The following is a 13527-nucleotide window of genomic DNA, read 5'->3' on the forward strand; positions in this document are numbered from 1 at the left end:
TGTGACTCTTCTCAGGTCTGTTGCTCGTGCTGCCTTGCCTTGTCCCATGGCACCACCAGGTATCCTGAACATCCCCAGTGACACCGTATACATGCGTCACAAAACCCACTCACAGAAGGAACCACAAGGCTCAGGCGTTCCGCATTGTTTCTTATGTCAGAGAGAGAAAGAGAGAAAGTTAAGTTCACTGGACATCAGCATTGACTTGGAAGGAAACTTTGACTTTTGTATTCATTATAAAAATCATATAAGTTTATACACATATCCAAGCATTTGGCTTTGACTTCTGTTGGCACCATGTTTTCTTCACAGAAGGCGGTCCTTATGGGGGTCCTATGGGTGACATGATTCTCAGGGGGGGTGGACAGAGGGGTTCTGTGTGCTGCTGCTTGGCACGGTAATCGTTACTTTTATCCCCCATCATAAGCTCTTCTCATGAGTGGTGTGGTGGCTCCAAGTATCTCCTTTGTTGTGAGACTCACCTAGATTGAAATCCAGACTTATCAGCTGTGTGACCACGGACAGGTTACTCAACATCAATTTCCTCATGAACTAATTCATATCAAACTGATCTCTGTATCAGTTACCTCAGTGGTGAATTAGAATAATAGTACATTATTCTGCAGGTTGGGTGATGTCACTGTCTCAGTTGTCATCCCCCTGTTGGGATGATGCTTTATGTAATAAAATACTCTTTTCTTCCCTTTTCCCCCTTCAGTTCTTCTCTCCCCTTCTCCATTTTCTTCCTCTCCTCCATCCCTCTTTTGAAGGGAAATCAATTTCTTGGTGAAAATGCAGAGTGAGGGTCCTTGCCTTCAGCATCCCAGAGAAGCCGGGGAATGGGGGAAGGCACTGAATACAAGTTGTGAGAAAGGGACACTGACTGATAACATTTTGCGGCCTGTGATTTTATGACGACTCTTTTCACAGCTGCTCTAGTGGACGCATCTTAGTGCATTCATGTCAAATGATCAGGATGTGTAAATTAGCTATGTTGGACTTACCGGTTTGCTCCTAGTGTCTCATTTTGGGCATGAACGGTGGTGGAGGAGGGGGAGGGAGGAGGGGGTGTTAAAGCTCTTCCCCGCCACTGCCATTCCAGGCCCGAACAGTACATCCTTAACTCTTACATCTCAGAGGCAAGAGTGCTGTCATCTCCCAGGGCTGGAAACTTGCTCTTGCCTCCGGCGATGGTCATGACTCATTGTCTCCCTGATGTAGAGATTCTCCAGGAAGCAGGAGACTGTGCCTTTTGTAGACTGCTGAATGACAGGCTGCAGTGGTGGTGGCCTGCAGGCACAGGCAGTCTGCATTGATTCACAGCTTATCTCAGGGACAGCCCCGGAAGACAAATGACGTTCAGGAGAAGCTGAGGGCCCTGGCATGTGAGTGGTAGAGGCTGGGGCTGGTGCTTCTTTTCAAAGGAAGCAGGATAGGAAATGGAAAGCACATCTCCTTTGGATGTAGACAGCCCTGATTTTGAGCACTGGCTTTGCCATTTATTAGCCATGTATTGTCAGAAAGCTACTTATCCATTTCAAATCCATTTTCTCATCTTTACCTTCCTCTTTCACTTAATATGACTTCCCTGGTGGCACAGAGGTTGAAGCGTCTGCCTGCAATGTGGGAGACCTGGGTTCAATCCCTGGGTTGGGAAGATCCCCTGGAGAAGGAAATGGCAACCCACTCCAGTATTCTTGCCTGGAGAATCCCATGGATGGAGCTTGGTGAGCTACAGTCCATGGGTCACAAAGAGTCGGACACAACTGAGCGACTTCACTTTCACTTTCACTTAATATACCATAAACATCTACCTAGGTTAATACATATAAACCTACTTATTCCTTTATAGTAGCTGGACAATATTTCATAAATGGATGTCTTGTGATTAGGATAACCATTTCCCTGTAGATGGTGTTGTGGACTGAATACTTATGTCATAATCCTCGTTGTGGCTGTATTAGGAGAGGGAGTCTTTAAGGAAGTAATTAAGGTGAAATGAGGTCCTAAGGGTGGCACCCTGATACAATAGAACAGGGGTCATTATCAAAGGAGGCATCAGGGAGCTTGTTGCTCTGTGAGTCCACCTAGAGAAACCCATGTGAGGACACAGTGAAAAGTCTGCAAGCCAGGAAGAGGGCCCTCACCAGAAACTGACCAGACTGGGGCTCTTATCTCAGCCTGTCAGCCTCCAGAACTGTGAGAAAATAAACTTCTGGTATTCAAGGCCACCCAATCTCTGGTATTTTGTAGCAACCTGAGTGGATGGATATAGATGAACATTCAAGTTGTTTAGATTTTCCCCTTATTGTAGACCATAAAGATATGTTTTTGCCTAACACTTTCATCTACTAGGTCATTGGATATTTCTTTTTGCCCTTCTTTCCATTTATTATTAAAATTTGCATATGTATCAAAAGTTGAGGGAATGATAAACACCTATCTTACCTATGTTTTATGGTTGTTAGCAATTAAATACGTGGTTGAAAAATTGCCCTCTAAAAAGGCTTTTCATAGTTTATACCATCTCCTGCACACACACACAGACTACTGTAAGAGAGAGGATACTTTTAGTTACAATGTCTTCAAATCCTTGGATTGAAAGGGAAAGAAAAAATCTTTTCCCAGGAGAGTATTTCTGGTTGGAAGCACCTTTTTATTCTCTTCCTCTTTGTCCTTATCTGTCCTATGGCCCTGCCCACTTCCATCCTCCAGTTTTTAGGCACACACATCCCGCCTTTTGGATTACTCACCTGTCCTGTTTAGACACACGGCCAATAGCCCCTTTGTTCCATCTCAGAGCATGGCCAGACCCTTGATATGAAAGCTGAGAACAGAGACAGAGTCCTTCCAGTCTGCCATTCTTCCCTGGTTCCAGCAAAATCCTATGGGTGGAATCTTCTGTTTTGTATTCAGTGAGGCTATGTCATCAGCTAGTAAACAAGCCCCTCTGGAGAGGTAGGGGAAGCAAGATGCACGCACGGGTTACCATGGGGACAGACAAGCCATAATAAATGTTCGGGACCTTAGCTTGACAAGGTTTTAGCAGTTTGGAGTAATTTCATTGTCAATCATCCATTAAGTCACTCCTAATGAATCACTGGGAGTGTCTTTGTTCTTCAGAATGAACCTCACATGAGCATGGTTTGGGCAGAGAGCAAGCTTAAAAGGAGCAGGGAGACAGCAAACAGTCATTAATTTGTCAACTCGTTGAGAATTGAGTGGCCTTTTGTCAGAGGAAGTTTCCACAAGTCACCAGAGAGGACCATGATTTCACATGGTGGTTTCAGATGAAATCTTGACTTCTTGGTTTCACCAGGTAGCCTGGTTGCCTTCCAGAATCCTGTGCAGCTTCATGGCCCCAGGGAAGGGGGTCATGGAGGTTCCTCAGAGGAGGAAACGGGGCACTAAGAGTTGCCCACTGGGCCCTCCACTCTGACACTGCCTCTCATTTGCAGGGTGAGAGTGTGCAGTGTGTCTGTTCTTATCAATGTCCACTCTCCATGTAAAATGTATATAAAAGGTTTTCTCTTCCTACCCCCTCTCCACCAGCTTCAGCACAGGAGGGCGTGCATGCTTGTCATCACTATGCAACTTGGTAGCCATGGCCCCCCAGAGTCCTCATTGTGGTTTCAAGGCCCCCCATGATGACACTGCCATCTCATCCCATGCCTGCTCTAGCCTGCTTCCAGCCTGATGAAATGTTGCCATTCCCCAGACTTGCCACCATTTCTCTTACATCTGAAAAGGGAGTTTCTTTTTCCCTGGAGTGTTCTTCCTCATGCTACTACCTGGGTTAAACCCACTTTTCCATAGATAACAGTCTGTCCGGGAAGTCTCACCTAACCCACTGAAAGGCTGGATGCAGTACCTTCCTTATCTCCCATAGTGTACAAAACTGAAGTCTTGTTTTACCTGTCTCCTCTGTTGAGCTGTGAGCTTCCGGAGGGCAGGAATGACATCCTGTTCACTCTAGAATTGCCAGCCTAAAATTTGCTCTGCAAATGTTAACAGAGTAAATAAATCCTAGTATATGTCACATCTCCAGGTAACTCTCAGGACCCATTGTTAAGCCCACAGAATGGAACATCCTCTCATCCCAGCATCTTTGAGTTGGTACCCTGCTCTGCTCTTCCAGGTGTTATAACCATTTGCCAGTGAGCTTATAGGATGTGCCCAAGAACAGCAAAAAGACTTGATTTACAGTTTTAAAATCAACATAGCTAATTAAAAATTAATTCATACTGAAAAATAAGTTCTGAAACAATTACAATAATTAAAATATCACTACCTTAATTGATACCAAGCAATGAGGTTAAAAAATAAAATTAATTAAAAAAAAAAAACCTTACATGAAGCCTGTAATTAACTGACTTTTGAATTTGATGTTTTCCAGCTTGACAAATTTGTTTCAATTAATTCATTCTTTTTTTCCTTTGAAAAATGTTTTGTAAAAATTACTGAGAAAATTAACTGGACACGTATCCTATGCCAGTTGACACTTGATTGGTTTTCATGAATGGGCAGGAAAGATGCAATTAACCTTCCATGGGTACTTGTTGGGCATACTGTCTTGCTTGAATCCACATGAGTCCTGCAGGTATTTGATAGAAACGGAGGTGGCAGGGCTTTGGCATCTTGTGGGGATTGCAGAGTCTTATCACCAGGCATGCGCTGGGGAGAGAGAAACTTGGAGCACAGTCTGTAGAAACCATTAGCACCTTGACAAGGAGGCTTCTGCCCCTGGTCAGGGTTGTCGCTCCCTCTCAGCCCTCTGCCACTACCCCCTCCCCTGCGTGGCTTCCCTGCACCGTATTAAAGGGCCTCTCGAATACTACTTATTATTCTGGTCTCCGATTATTTCCTCTAGAAAGTGGAGCCGCACCGCCCTGCCCAGTACAGGTGTGGGTGCCTGTCAGTCTCCACAGCCTCAGGGGTGCTGGAAAGAGCATATTGGAGAGGCAGCATTTACATGGAAGTGGCACGCTCCATCACCATCTTTATCCCCATTCAATCCTGAGTCTGCTGTTTTTCAAAAACAAGATGCGTCCTGGTGATTAAATAAACACCGACAGCTTGATTTGTTACTGTTTTGTTGTTCTGTGAAGTTCATTTACTCTAAATAATTCCCATACATGTTTGAAGTATTCAGAACCTGGTAATTAATTTTTAGCAGTCTTGATTTCTATATGCAAATTGTTAAGTAAGTGTGCATATAGAGTTAAATAGCTGATGATTTTTATTTAGTAGTATTTCTGGTTGGAGTTTTTTTAATTTTAATTTTTTTTTTTTTTTAAGAAATGTTAGCTTCAAGAATTGGAAGAGCGGGGATTTCCCTGATAGTCCACAGGTTAAGACTCCATGCTTCCAAAGAAGCAGGGTGCAGTTTCAGTCCCTGGTCTGGGAACTAGGGACTGTGTGCACTATGCTGCACTATGTGGCCAAAAGAAATAAAGAGCTATCGTAAAAAAATTACAAAAAAGAAAACAAAATAAGTGGAGTAGGGTGATCTGTCAGTTCAGTTCAGTCGCTCAGTCATGTCCAACTCTTTGTGACCCCATGAACCGCAGCACACCAGGCCTGCCTGTCCATCACCAACTCCCAGAGTCCACCCAAACCCATGTCCATTGAGTTGGTAATGCCATCCAACCATCTCATCCTCTGTCGTCCCCCTCTCCTCCTGCCCTCGATCTTAGTATTAGCTTAATTTAGGCAGAGTAACAGATGGCACGGAGAAGGCAATGGCATCCCACTCCAGTACTCTTGCCTGGAAAATCCCATGGACGGAGGAGCCTGGTAGGCTGCAGTCCATGGGGTCGCTAAGAGTCGGACACGACTGAGTGACTTCACTTTCACTTTTCACTTTCATGCATTGGAGAAGGAAATGGCAACCCACTCCAGTGTTCTTGCCTGGAGAATCCCAGGGATGGTGGAGCCTGATGGGCTGCCGTCTATGGGGTCGCACAGAGTCAGACACGACTGAAGCGACTTAGCAGCAGCAGCAGCAGCAACAGATGGCAAGGTTGCAGAAAGAAAATTGACGGCCACTGACCATGTAACTCCTTTGAGGGGTTGCTGCCTTCAGAGAGGGTAGGCAGAGGGCACAGTTGCCTATGGTGGGCAGCCTCCTATTCTTGGGGGATATTGAGGCCATGTGACCCAGCCTTGACAGCACCAGCCCCCCTGGATACCCCTTGCTTTTATTCCTGAAGGCTCAGTCTGCCCTGGAGGCCTCTCAAGAGCAGGTGCATCTGGGCTCAATACTTGGTGTGAGATAGGGCCCCACATCAGCCTTTTTTTATAATATAATTTTTATATTTATTACTTTATATGCTGGGTCTTCGTTGCCGTGAAGGCTTTTCTCTAGGTGGAGAGAGCAGGGGCTCCTCTTCCGTTGTTGTGTGGGGTTCTCATTGCGGTGGCTTCTCTTGTTGCAGAGCAGGGGCTGTAGGCGTGCAGGCTCAGTAGTTGTGGTGCACGGGCTTAGTTGCTCCCTGGGATATGGAATCTTCCTGGATCAGGGATCGAACCTGTGTCTCCTGCATTGGCAAGCAGATTCTTTACCACTGAGCCACCAGGGAAGCCCCACATCAACCTTTTTTAGGAGACTCTGGGTGCTTTTCATGCCACTGGCGTATCATGTTGAGGAGTTTGGGTTCTGGAGTCAGCCGACTAGGTGTCATTTACTGAACGTTCCTCTCGTCTGCTTTGTACAATGGGCACAGGAATAGCAGACACCGCCGTGGGTGTTTGTGTGAGAAATAAGTACAGTAATCCAATTAGAGGGCTTAGTTCACTGCCTGCATGTCAAAAGCACTGGATACGTGTGAGCTATCGTTCTGGTTATTATGAAGGCTTATTATTCACTCTGGGAATGAAATCCAGACACACAAAATAACAGACACCTATGAGGCACTTTACATGTTCCCAGGTTTGTTGGCAGCACTTTTAAAGATGGACTTATTTCATCTTGATGACAACCTAAAGCAATAGGAGGGACTGCTGTTATCCCATTTCACAGAAGAGGAACCTGAGGTGTAGGAGGTTAGGAAGCAGTGGAGGCAGCATTCACTTGGATCACTGTGTCTAGAGGCTGTACTCCTTCCTGCTCCGCTCAGCGGACTCACTTTCCTTGAGATCTCACTATTCACTGGGGTCCTCTGGACCCCACTGTGGATGGTGCGTGTCTGTGAAACTGGCTGCAAAAGCTAAAAGAAGCTTAAGTTGGGCGATAAGGCTTGTCATATAGTCCTGCATATTTTGACATCCATTGCCTTGGCCAGCCTGGTGTTCTCCATCTATGATATCCACTCCAGTGGCAATCCCAAAGGGTCTACGATGCTTGGCACCTGTCAGGGAAATACTTCACTTGGTTCCTGTGGCCAGGGCTGCCAGGGGCCTGGTCCCTACATTTCTTCAGGGGTCTGATCCCCATATTTCTTCAGGTCCCTAAGTGTCTGTCTTCACCTGTGGTGACTGGGAGTGTGAGAAGGGCAGTAAAGGACTGCCATGGTCATTCTCAGCGGTCACCCAGTTGTCATGCACTGTTAGCTCTGTGCTGTGTGTGTCTTGGAGAACAAGTCACAGCTGGCTGGACTGGAGCCCTAGGTGGGGGTTGGAGGGCAGTGCACTGGTGACGGCCGCTGTCCTGAAATGCACTGGCCTCCTGGCTCCTCATGAGGACATCCCAGGAAGCCAGAGAATTCCACCTGGAGCCAGGAAGTTCCTGCTGCAAGTTTCTGGAAAGCCAGCCTGGGAAGGCTCTGAGGCCAGACACAGGCCCCTGCCACTCACTTCCCAGAGGGGACGCCCTTAGTTTAAGAGCTCAGAGTGAGCTCCCTGTCCCTGTAGCATCTCTTTCTCTTGCAGTCCATTTCCTGCTGCTAAACACCAGGCAGCCGGGCACACCCACTGGGGAGTAGGCTCCACCAGGTGACTCCCCTGGGACCAAGGCCTGGGTCTCGTTGCTCAGCTGACTGGCCTACAAATGCACCCGGTTTCTGTTTGCAGAAGCTGAAGCTGTTGCAGTGGAGGGAGCCTCCCTGAGCAGTTCAAGCCCCAGGAAGAAATACCTTCAGAAGTCGTGTGTTCAGGTCCCTTGTGGAGTTCCCTGGGGCCATTGGAAGAAAACGATTGAGATTCTAGGCCTGGGTAGCCTGACAGGAATCCTTACTTCCTGTAAGAGCAGAGCGTTCATGATTGCTGAGGGGCCCCAGGGTTGAGGGGGCATGGTATTAATATTTCTTAGAGTCGTTTTTCTTTCCCTGCTCAGGATGCAGATTTTTTTAACGGAGCGTGTGTTGGGGGAGGATGTGGGAGCGTGAGCTCGCCTGGCTGTGGAGGGCAGCCCTGACAGACTGACCACCTGATGGGCTTTCTGGCCCGGGAGCTGGGAGCTGGAGCTGTTGCTTTTGTTTTGCAGAGAGCTCCCTGTGGCCTCTCTGCTCTGAGGAGCATGTGCACCTCAACCTGTGGGGTGCTGCCTAGCCAGGGGCCGGCTACTCTGCCTGTTCTAGAAAGTGCTGCCGTTAAGGTGTGCTGACTCTGACCACCCTTCTCCAGTGACTCATGAATCCACACCACCTGTGTTATTCCCACCCCCAAAGCCCACACTTTCTAGTCAGATGGAATATCTGAGGGCTCCCCAGACGTGCCTCCCCACCCTGGAGTAGGCCTGACTGCTCTGCCTAGCTTGCCTTTTCTCATTTTGCTTTTTACCATCCCGCCCATCCCTCAAGATCCAACTCACATGTTAATGCTTCATTAATCCTTGCCCCAGAAATTGATCTCTCTTATTCTTTCAAGCTCTGTTATCATTTTATATGCCTGTCATGGCCCTTGTTTAATTCTCCCCTGCACAATAAATATTTATGTGTCAGCTTTTTTTCCCCCACCCAATTATCTCACGAGTTTGTATGGCTCATAACTATCTTGTACATCCTGAAGTTCTTCACAAAACTTAAAATAGGCTGATGGATGCTCACAGTGCGTGTTGATGGAACTGAAGGCAAAACTCTCCTCCTCTGGGACATCGCATATTACAGGAAATAAGTGAAATTGGGCGCAAAGTCATATAAAGGAGTGACAGACAAAGAACCAAAGAGTGCCCTGTAGCTTTTGGTCCTTGGAACACACAGGCTTCTAAATAAATTCCTGGCCAAGATGAAGATACTGAAACTCCCAAAGCACAAAAGAATCACTGTCCTGATGCTGAAGAAAAACACATGGCATAGACACAGAATTCCCCCTGGTTTGGGTTTTTAGTCTAATTCCCTCCAGCCTAAGTAAACAGTGCAGAGTGCAAACACGTGGTCTGTTTGTTTCCCACTTGTTTATTTGAGTATAAGTATAAATTAAATTTACCTGGAGGTCCTAACTCTTCTCCTCTTGCTTTTCTTGCCACAGCCCTGGACCCAGCCAAAGATCCCTGCCTGAAGGTGAAATGCAGTCCTCACAAGGTGTGTGTGACCCAGGACTACCAGACCGCCCTGTGTGTCAGCCGCAAGCACCTGCTCCCCAGGTAACCAAGGGCCCCAAGGTATTCTCCAGCCACCAGATCTGGGGTACCTGACCTCTGGCTGGGGGATAGGGGGGAGGAGGAGACAGGTGTTTGATCTGTGTCTTATGTGGTGCATGGTACATGCTGTCTTGCTATGGTATGCATCTCAGTTCTCAAACACATATGCAAAGAAAGTTAACCTTTTAATTTCCTTTGAATCAACTTTATCTGACTCTGAGCCCTCATCCAAGCAGATGAACAGAAAACCCCTTTCTGGTCATTGTGGGGCCGTTCCTCCTCCTTGGATGACTTCAGGATCCAGGAAGTTTCTCTTTAGTCTTCTGGTTGCCACAGACATCCTCCCCATGATAATCCTTGAAGGTCCCTTGAAGTCAGAGCTGGGAGTTTATCTGCTTCAGCACTCCATGGGATGTGGGAATCTTTGCCAGGCTGAGAGTCCTGGTTTGGGGTCCTGCTCCTCAAGACAGCCACACCAGAATTCCCTCCGAGAACGTGTCTTCCTGTTTCCTCAGGGCAAAGCACTTGATACCCGCTTCCTCAGCACAGGGGGAAGTCTCTCCCTTCATCTTCAGGGTTATTAAAGCCTTTGTCCTGTACCCTCCACCCATTCTGAGCATCTGCTGGGCTTTGTTGGTATTTAGTCACACAGTCCTGTCTGACTCTTTGCGACACCTTGGATTGCAGCACACCAGGCCTCCCTCTCCCTCACCATCTCCTGGAGTTTACCCGAGTTCATATTCATTGCATTGGTGATGCCATCCAGCCATCTCATCCTCTGATGCCCTCTTCTCCTTCTGAACTCAGTCTTTCCCAGCATCAAGGACTTTTCCAATGAATTGTCTGTTTGCATCAGATGACCAAAACACTGGAGCTTAGATTTTTACAAATGAGCCTTTGAATTCAGGCTACTTCTGCCTTCAGTCCTGCAGAAATACTTGAAGTAAGAACACACACACACACACACGCATGCACACATGCACCCAACAAACTTTCTTCAAGAATGGGGTTGGATGGGATGCAGGTGGGAGAAAGGTGATTTCAGTGCCATTCCCACCCTTGTGCCTGTATTGACTCTAAAGTGGAGAGGTGCAGCAAGAGGCAGTGGAGTTACACACGCTTGAATTTGGCGACTTTATCAGCCATTTACCTACACTGCACCATAAACTCAGGCAAAGAAGAGTAGCCTTTCTGATAAATCTGACTTGTTATAACATATGCCCTTTGGTTAGTTCCAATTTGACCCTGGGACCGTGCAGAATGAGTCCTATCCCATCTCTTAGTTCTTGAAGTCGGAGCAATGCTTGCCCCTGTGGCCGCTCTTTTGGGGACATGCTTTCAGTTCCCTCAGTTCCTAAGAACATGTGTGGGGAGCTCCTATGCTCTGGCAGGCAGTCCAGCAGTGAAGCGGTGCTTGGGAGTGGCCTGATAGCACAGGGCCCTGCAAACCCAGCACCTGCAGCCGCGGACCTGGTCTCTGTGATCACCTAACAACAGTCAAGTTTTGTCTCCATAAGACTGGGATTCAAGGTGTTATAATGTGCTTTGCTCTTCCCCAGTGTTCTCGCTGGAATTAAAGCCAGATCTCACCCCTGAACCCTATCTAGCATATGCCAGGCATTATGCTCAGGACCTGTAGCCTTGAATTCCTCCAGTGATTTTTTTCAAGTTGGTGCTGATTTTTGTCTTCATTCTAAAAATGAGAAAACTGAGGCAGAGAAAGGAGTTGGTCATTTGCTTGTATAGTTGTAAGTGGCAGCTGTGTCGAGGACTGTCGAGCTCCAAAGCTTATGTTTTTCGTCAGTACCATGCATGCTGCTGCTGCTGCTGCTGCTAAGTCGCTTCAGTCGTATCCGACTCTGTGTGACCCCATAGACGGCAGCCCCCAAGGCTCCCCCATCCCTGGCATTCTCCAGGCAAGAACATTGGAGTGGGTTGCCATTTCCTTCTCCAATGAATGAAAGTGAAAAGTGAAAGTGAAGTCGCTCAGTCGTGTCCGACTTCTAGGGACCCCATGGACTGCAGCCCACCAGGCCCCTCCATCCATGGTATTTTCCAGGCAAGAGTACTGGAGTGGGGTGCCATTGCTTTCTCTGAGTACCATGCATAGGCCACATCATTTGATCTGTTTTGTCTATCCTCTCATTCCTTGTCATTTAACAAAAAGGTATTAGGTACCTACTATATGCCAGGCCTTTGTTTGGCTTTGAGGCTGCAGAGGTAAACAAGAGACCCTATTTCTCCTCTCAAGGAAAATCTAGATCACTACATGCAGGGTGGGATGTGAAAAACAATCATTTTTTGTTGTTCTTCAAAAGTCCTTCTAAGGCATATATACCGTGAGAAAGCTCTCCTAGATTCTCCTGCCACACAAGACTTCTTCATTCTCTGAAGGACAAACAGTGTGGTCTCTTTTGCTGCAAATACCAAATACTCCTTGGAATAGTGTTGTGTTGATCGACCATCTGGTTTTATGTGTGTGTGTGTGTGTGTGTGTAACATGGACAGTCCATTGCCTGTTTCCTCCTGGAATATAGCCCTGTCTGTAAGTCCCAGACAAGAGAGTTTTAGTTATAAGCTCAAATCTGTTTGAGACACAGGCAGAAACCTCACTGGTATTCAGGCATCAGTTCAGTTCAGTTCAGTTCAGTAGCTCAGTCATGTCTGACTCTTCATGACCCCATGAATCACAGCACGCCAGGCCTCCCTGTCCATCACCAACTCCCGGAGTTCACTCACGTCCATCGAGTCAGTGATGCCATCCAGCCATTTCATCCTCTGTCGTCCCTTTCTCCTCCTGCCCCCAATCCCTCCCAGCATCAGAGTCTTTTCCAATGAGTCAACTCTTCCCATGAGGTGGCCAAAGCACTGGAGTTTCAGCCTCAGCATCATTCCCTCCAAAGAAATCCCAAGGCTGATCTCCTTCACAATGTACTGGTTGGATCTCCTTGCAGTCCAAGGGACTCTCAAGAGTCTTCTCCAACACCACAGTTCAAAAGCATCAATTCTTCGGCGCTCAGCCTTTTTCATAGTCCAACTCGGACATCCATACATGACCACAGGAAAAATCATAGCCTTGACTAGACGGACCTTTGTTGGCAAAGTAATGTCTCTGCTTTTGAATATGCTATCTAGGTTGGTCATAACTTTCCTTCCAAGGAGTAAGCGTCTTTTAATTTCATGGCTGCAATCACCATCTGCAGTGATTTTGGAGACCCCAAAAATATTTCCACTGTTTCTCCATCTATGTCCCATGAATGCGTGGGACCAGATGCCATGATCTTCGTTTTCTGAATGTTGAGCTTTAAGCCAACTTTTTCACTCTCCACTTTCACTTTCAAGAGTCTCTTTAGTTCTTCTCCACTTTCTGCCATAAGGGTGGTGTCATCTGCATATCTGAGGTTATTGATATTTCTCCCAGCAGTCTTGATTGCAGCTTGTGTTTCTTCCAGTCCAGCGTTTCTCATGATGTACTCTGCATATAAGTTAAATAAGCAGGGTGACAATATACAACCTTGACGTACTCCTTTTCCTATTTGGAACCAGTCTGTTGTTCCATGTCCAGTTCTAACTGTTGCTTCCTGACCTGCATACAGATTTCTCAAGAGGCAGGTCAGGTGGTCTGGTATTCCCATCTCTTTCAGAATTTTCCACAGTTTATTGTGATCCACACAGTCAAAGGCTTTGGCATAGTCAATAAAGCATAAATAGATGTTTTTCTGGAACTCTCTTGCTTTTTTGATGATCTAGCGATGTTGGCAATTTGATCTCTGGTTCCTCTGCCTTTTCTAAAATCAGCTTGAACATCAGGAAGTTCACGGTTCATATTGCTGAAGCCTGGCTTGGAGAATTTTGAGCATTACTTTACTAGCATGTGAGATGAGTGCAATTGTGTGGTAGTTTGAGCATTCTTTGGCATTGCCTTTCTTTGGGATTGGAATGAAAACTGACCTTTTCCAGTCCTGTGGCATGCTGCTGCTGCTGCTAAGTTGCTTCAGTCGTGTCCAACT

General features: G+C 46.8%; 1 protein-coding gene across 2 annotated transcripts in view; it reads left to right on the forward strand.

The window, feature by feature from the left end:
* SPOCK1 (SPARC (osteonectin), cwcv and kazal like domains proteoglycan 1) overlaps positions 1-13527 on the forward strand; it is a 583899-nt gene that overhangs the window by 369681 nt on the left and 200691 nt on the right. For both annotated transcript variants that reach the window (XM_027546431.1, XM_027546430.1), the window contains one exon: positions 9406-9520. In XM_027546431.1, coding sequence (XP_027402232.1) covers positions 9406-9520 — 115 coding nt within the window. The remainder of the gene's footprint in view (positions 1-9405; positions 9521-13527) is intronic.

This window comes from Bos indicus x Bos taurus, chromosome 7, assembly GCF_003369695.1.
Source record: "Bos indicus x Bos taurus breed Angus x Brahman F1 hybrid chromosome 7, Bos_hybrid_MaternalHap_v2.0, whole genome shotgun sequence".
Classification (NCBI taxonomy): Eukaryota; Metazoa; Chordata; class Mammalia; order Artiodactyla; family Bovidae; genus Bos; species Bos indicus x Bos taurus.